Source organism: Nematolebias whitei, chromosome 3 (assembly GCF_014905685.2).
Source record: "Nematolebias whitei isolate Nwh7 chromosome 3, NemWhi1, whole genome shotgun sequence".
Taxonomy (NCBI): domain Eukaryota; kingdom Metazoa; phylum Chordata; class Actinopteri; order Cyprinodontiformes; family Rivulidae; genus Nematolebias; species Nematolebias whitei.
The window spans coordinates 1,187,358-1,194,432 of NC_056500.1; the positions used below are offsets into that span (position 1 = coordinate 1,187,358).

The window sequence follows — 7,075 nt, forward strand, 5'->3', positions numbered from 1 at the left end:
GCCTCGTTTACTGCAGTACTGTGGATCAAACGCCTCGTCTAATGCATTACTGTGGATCAAACGCCTCGTTTACTGCATTACTGTGGATCAAACGCCTCGTTTACCGCATTACTGTGGATCAAACGCCTCGTTTACTGCATTACTGCGGATCAAACGCCTCGTTTACTGCAGTACTGTGGATCAAACGCCTCGTCTAATGCATTACTGTGGATCAAACGCCTCGTTTAATGCATTACTGTGGATCAAACGCCTCGTTTACTGCATTACTGTGGATCAAACGCCTTGTTTACTGCAGCACTGTGGATCAAACGCCTCGTTTACTGCATTACTATAGAGTGGACATACCTGCAAACTCAGAAGGGATGAAAAAGGTAGCAAACTATTATACCTATTTTTTTAACATGTAAATGAAGCATTCCGTTTCACTCCAAGAAGAAAAATTACGGGAAAAGCCAACATGCATCAGGTAAAAGACATTTGCTAACGTCTTCATTTAATAAGGACATAAACGGGAAAGAAGGTGTCAACTAAAAAATAAACAATAAACAAACAAAATCAGAGCATTTAACTAACAGTAAATACTCATTTCTTCAATATTTTGGCCTGGACAAGACTTTTCAGGGCCTGTTGCTTCTGCTTGTCCACGTTCCTTTGTCATGTCCACTGGCATCAGAAGCATTTGTAACTGCATTTGGACGTGACTGGCAACCAAGGACTAATTATTTGGGGTTGGTTGTGTGTGTGTGTGTGTGTGTGTGTGTGTGTGTGTGTGTGTACCTTGGGATTAACGTGTGTGAGAGCATCCTGGAAAAGCCCGCTTACGCCCCCACTCCCCAGCTGTATCAGTGTTTGCAGACTCGCACACCACACCGACACAGAGCAGCTGCAGCGCTGCATGGCTGCCATGGCAACGCTGACTCCTCGATCAGCATCTCCTGACGACAGCAGGATCTCCAGCTGGTCAACATGGAGAACATCATGTTGGTTTCTGTACATCTTCTCAAGTTAGTTTGACCCTTTTGTTAACCCACTCCAGCTTGTTCTGGTCTGGTCTGGTCTGTTCTGGTCTGGTTTGGTCTGGTCTGCTACATGTTCTGGTCTGGTTTGGTCTGTTCTGGTACATGTTCTGGTCTGGTTTGGTCTGGTCTGGTACATGTTCTGGTCTGGTTTGGTCTGTTCTGGTACATGTTCTGGTTTGGTCTGTTCTGGTACATGTTCTGGTCTGGTTTGGTCTGGTCTGGTACATGTTCTGGTCTGGTTTGGTCTGGTCTGGTACATGTTCTGGTTTGGTCTGGTCTGGGTTAGAACAGCCTGTGTGAACACTGTCACAGAGGTCTTCATCCTGGACGTCTTACGTTCAGTTCGTCCTGAGCCTTTTCCACTCAGCTGCCGGCTCACTGAAAATATTTACCGGTAAGACATTTTTGGAAATATTCGGCTTTCTTTTTGTTTCGATTCATTTTACTTTGGCTAAAAGTTTTAATGAACAACTTATCCTTTTCCAATAAAAGCGTCAGTTTTGTTGATAAGTTATAATCAGAGTGGATTACCAGAACATTGAGTTCCTCGTAAAGTTCTTCTTGTTGGTTTTAGAGCTGCTGGACCCGCTGTGCTCATGCTGTGTTAACCCCTGGACTGCAGTCTGAGCAGCACTGTGTCGTAATAAATTTATTTGTGTTGAAGGCAGCGCAGTTTTACACAGGTGCGATTTTACACATCTTTAGTCTCTGCTCACCTGTTAGCTCATTAAAAGTCAGGAACTAAACAATGCCACAGAAACTGACTCAAGTGTCTCCGAGTTGTGTTAATGTCATAATAATAATTCAGATTTTAAATGTAATTCTAGTTCAGCAGACATGTCAGAGTACATCGTTGAACAGAGCGCTTTATAGGATCCTATTTCAAAAACATTTGGAGGTATGCTTATGATATGATGGTCACTGGTATGATGCTGACCGTCTGCAGTCGGACAACACAAATCTGAACAGGGCCTAAACGTTTCTAGTGGGTTCCTCAAGGTTTAGTACTCGGCCCACTGTTTCTTTTTTAGCGTAAAAAACTAGAAAAGTTTCCAAATTGTTATAGTTTTTACTTTTGCAGATAAAAGTTTAATTTTAATGGATTTTATAGGAAATTACTGAAACTAATTTGTACAGAATGGGGAGTGGTGGATTTTACATATTAAAGGCCAAATTCAAATCTAAGAAATTTATTAAATATGAATGAATAAACCTAAATGCAGTTTTTGATCTTTTAACTAATTCAACACTTTATGTTCAATGATGTTAAAATAAAGAGTGTGTAAAAGTTTAATTTCTTGGTGCAATCACAGAAAAAACTATTTTTAAAAATATGTTGTGAAGGAAAAAATTACTATTTGTCATTTCTGTGCATATGAAGCTTCTGATGAATGGTTTCTGCTCATGTCTGTGTTCTGAGTCCAGCAGACAGCTGCAGCTTCCGGGTCAGGGAAAGAGCGCTTTCCTTAATTTTCCATGAGGTACACATGAGACCGATGACGTGTAAGCAGTGTTTTATAAATACGGAGGAGGCTGAGACTTCCTCAACTCACTCGGGGTCGACTCTTTCATGTTGGCGTTCTGACTGAGTTTGTTTGCAAAGAGAAAGCGTTAAAGATCATTTTCTCACCTCCTTATTTAACAGTCTCATTAGAATAATTTCTACTACAATGTGAAAAGGAAAAACAGGAGCCAAGAGCCTGTGTCAGAGTCTTTGTCCCCAACAACCAGCTCGTTGTAAAAACACAGAGGACCTCCTGATCTGAATGTCTGAATGAAAAGTTGCACTTGGTCTGTTTGAGCAGCAGAGCACCGTCCATCTACAAACATGTCCAAATGTTTCGTGGTCTCACCCAGTTCTTGTAGTAATCCTCCTTCAGCAGGGAGTCGTCATGAGCTCGTTGTAAAACTCCCAGCAGCCTCTCCTGCCTCTGTGACACCAACACATGAGCATCCGTCAGGATTTACTCGGACACTTCAGAATCTGACACTTGATTGCTCTGAACAAAAGGAAAAACTCTCATCGATGCTTTTTACACACCTTGTCCTTCAGTTCTTGAACGTTCGTCTTTCTTTTGAGTCTTTCCAAGCAGAAGGCCACATAACAAGTCCACATGGGCTCTGAAAGACAAACCACACACATTATCTTCACAAAGTCAGTGTTGAGATTTTTTTTAAACTCTTATAACTTCGGAACGAAAAAATAAAACAGTTTAATTCAAGCATGATCTTCTTCTAAGTTTCCAGTCCCCTCCAAAAGTATTAGAACAACAAGACAAATTCCTTAGTTTTTCTTGTTCACTGAAGACATTTGGGTTCAGATCAAGAGATGAGCATGAGACAAGAGTTCAGAACGTCAGCTTTTATTTCCTGGTAGTTACATGTAGATGTGTTAAACAGCTCAGGACATACAACCCACCCACTTTTCAAGTGTGCAAAACTATTGGAGCATGTGCCTGACAGGTGTTCCTTGTTCACCAGGTGTTGCCTTTAACGTTGATTGTTCAACATTAACAGATCTGCATGACCAGTCTACTTTAGGCCTGCGTTGAAACCTATTTCTTGTTAAAGAGGCTACACCAACATGAAGACCAGAGAGGTGTCTATGGGAGAACAGAAAGCCATCCTGAAGCTGAGAAAAGATGAAAAATCAATTGGAGCCACTGGACAAACACTGGGCACAGCAAGCACAACAATATGGAATGACCTGAACGAGAAAAACTGCTGGTGAACTGAGCAGCAGACGTCGAACAGGTCGGCCAAGGAAAACAACGGTAGTTAATGACAGAAATATTGTGAGAGCTGTGAAGAAAAACTCTAAAACATCAGTGACATCACCAACGACCTCCACAGTGCAGGGGTGAAGGTGTCACAATCCACTGTTCGAAGACTCAGAGCAGAAATATAGAGGCCATAGCCAAAGATGCAAACCACTGTCAGTAAGAATCAGAAGGACAGATGGAAACTTACAAAGAAGTGCAGAGATGAGCCACAAAAGTTTTGGAACATGATCTTGTGGACTGAAGAGACCAAGATCAATCTCTGCCAAAGTGATGGAAAGGCTGAAGTGTGGAGCTACTTAAGATCCCAAGCACACAAGCTCCTCTGTGAAGCATGGTGGAGGTAATGTCATGGCTTGGGCGTGCATGGCTGCTTCTGGAACAGGCTCATTAATATTATTGATGATGTAACTGATGGCGATAGCAGCAGAATGAATTCTGAAGTGTACAGGAACAGTTTGCCAGTTTACAGAGAAATGCCTCAAACTAATCAGGATGAACTGTATTGTGCAGCAGGACAACGACCCACAGCACAGTGCCAACAAAACAAAAGACTTCATCAGGGAAACAAGTGGAAGGTTTTAGACTGGACAAGTCAATCACCTGACTGTTACCCAATAGACTCCATGTCACCTCCTGCAGAGGAGGCTGAAGGAGAAACCCCCAAAACAAACAAGGACTGACAGAAGCTGTGGTAAAAGCCTGGAACAGCATCACAGATGAAGAACGCAACAGTGTGGTGATGTCGACGGGTCGCAGGCTTGAGGCAGTCATTGCAAGCCAATGATATGCCATGAAATATTAAATATTATTCACTTTAAGTGAATAATATTTAATACGCACACATAAAATACTTAATTACACACATTTGAGTAGATGTAATAAATTACTTGAATTCCTGTCTAAATGCATCCTTACTTCCATACCTGCAGTGTCTTCACTCAGACTTTGTCAGCAAATTAAAACTTAAAGTTAATCATTAAATTATTACGATCTTTGTGTTAGATTTATTAATAAATCACATTTAGACACTGCTTGTACCAACTAAATGAAATAAAAAGTAACACACACGTTCTCCATCACCGTCATTAAACAACAAGCAGCAGCTTCAGCTCCAGAGAGACTGACGTTACATTTCGTCACTTGAAACAGAACAAATGTAGATTCAGGGTGCATTCACAGCAGCCCTGTTTAGTCCGCTTTAATCCAACTCCAGCTCGTTTTCCTACAAAGTCCGGTTCCTTTAGGGAGGTGTGAACGCGCCATCGAACTCTGTCACAGAACAAAAAGGTGAACTCTGGCCCGGGCTAAAACCTAGGTCTGGGTCCGGTAGAAGAGAACTCCAGTGGTTCCAGTACAGTGTGAATGTAAACAGACCGGACCCGCTCCAAACGACAAACAAACACACATTTCTCTCATATGGAGCCGTCAGCTGACTTGTGTGGAAAACAATATTCTCCATGGTCTTCTGTCTCATCTTCTGCTCTGCTTCACCTTCTGCTTCAGTCTCTGCTTCATCCTCTGCTCTGCTTCAACTCACTCTGCAGAGTTTTTTTTAAACTTTATTCAGTCAGCCAGCATTGACAATGCTCTGCAGGTGAAGAAAATGACTCCATAACGTGGTGAGTGACGCAGAAGTCACTCGACAACGAATCACTAATGAAATTCATTGCAAACACTTTTAATAATCGATTTTTATCGATTATACTAATTCTTGTTGCAGCCCTAGCATAAAGCAAAGTTAAGTGGGTGACTTTTCTGAGCTCCTACCGGTGTTGAGGCTCTTGACACCCTCCTCGTACACCTGACAGCAGCGCTCCTCTCTGCGGTTGATATCCGAGGCTCGGCCTTTGGCGGTGTGGAGCTCCTCCCCGGCTCCCGGAGCCTCCAGCTCCCTCTTGGCCATGAAATCCCACGTGATGCTGTCCTCCGTGTAGTTCATCTGTAAGCTGGGGAAAAGGAAAGCAGAAGTTGCTGATTGGGTTCAAGAATCCAGCGTAGACGATTACAAAGAAACGTTTTGGAGGGCGTATTTGTTTCTTACTCTTGCAGGATGAAATCCTGAAGTTCTTTTGTGAAATCAAAGATCGCTGCTATGCTCAGAAGAGAGATGACAAATTCTGCTTCTGTGGGGCAAAACATACCAACATCATCAAACTAACTTTCGCTGCTATGAAGCTAGCATTCCTTGAAGGAACACCTTTTGCCCGCCACCTTAAAGTCCAAAGATTTAAACCAAGATCTTGTTAGACAGAGCCCAGAATAGTTGTTGGAGATGAGTCTCCAATACAAGCACAAGAAAATTTTAGCTCCATATCTGTAAGACTGACTGACCAGCCACTAGGGAGCAAAAGCCAATGTATCGCTGGTTCTGGTCCCAAGTCAGGGTTAATGTTGAGAGTTGTGTCAAGAAGGACATCCAACGTAAAACACTTTTGCCAAAACCATAATGAGAGTTCATCAAAGTGAAACCATAATGGATAAATCGAGGCCCAGGTTAACAACGACTGCCACCGGTGCTGTTGACAAATAGGGTGCTACTGTTAGTCGAAGACCACGAGGAGGGAAACGTGTCAGGAGACAGACGAGAAGAGGAAAGTGAAGAATGTAGGACTGAGGGTTGCAACTCTAAATGTGGGGACAATGACAGGCAAAGGTAGAGAGCTGGCTGACATGATGCTGAGAAGGAAGGTAGATGTTTTATGTGTCCAAGAGACCAAGTGGAAGGGCAGCAAGGCTCGCAGCATTGGAGCAGGGCTCAAACTGTTTTACCATGGTGTGGATAGAAAGAGAGAAGGAGTAGGGGTGGTCCTGAAGGCGAAGTTATCAAATAATGTAGTAGAGGTGAAAAGAGTGTCAGATAGGGTGATGTCAGAGTCAGAGTCAGAGTTTCTTTATTGTCATTCGCACCTCATGTGGTACATGTGGTGGAGCGAAATTATGTACACAGGGTCCCAGTTACATCCAACAATAAAATGTATAAGAAAAACAGTAATAACATCTAAGATATGAACTAAGAAAAACATCAACTAAATATACACTAAGCACTCATAACATAAAACATTGAACATCAGCACAAACATGAACATGAGTCTGTGAGCAGATGTGCACGCATGAACACATCAACATTGAAACAGATCAGCAGCAACATGAAACAGATCAGCAGCAACATGATATGGTTTTTCACAGTGATTATTCTAGTTAGAGATTCATGAGTCTAACAGCCTCAGGGTAGAAGCTGTTCCTCAGTCTAGTGGTTCTACACTTAATGCTCCT

At 42.5% G+C, this 7,075-nt stretch overlaps 1 protein-coding gene across 1 annotated transcript in view; it reads right to left on the bottom strand.

Moving 5' to 3' along the window:
- utp6 (UTP6 small subunit processome component) overlaps positions 1 to 7,075 on the bottom strand; it is a gene marked incomplete at its 3' end in the record, with an annotated part of 28,691 nt that overhangs the window by 4,249 nt on the left and 17,367 nt on the right. The window contains 5 exon segments of the mRNA XM_037697849.1: positions 778 to 957; positions 2,873 to 2,950; positions 3,061 to 3,140; positions 5,570 to 5,748; positions 5,844 to 5,925. Of these exon segments, the coding sequence (XP_037553777.1) occupies positions 778 to 957; positions 2,873 to 2,950; positions 3,061 to 3,140; positions 5,570 to 5,748; positions 5,844 to 5,925 (599 nt within the window).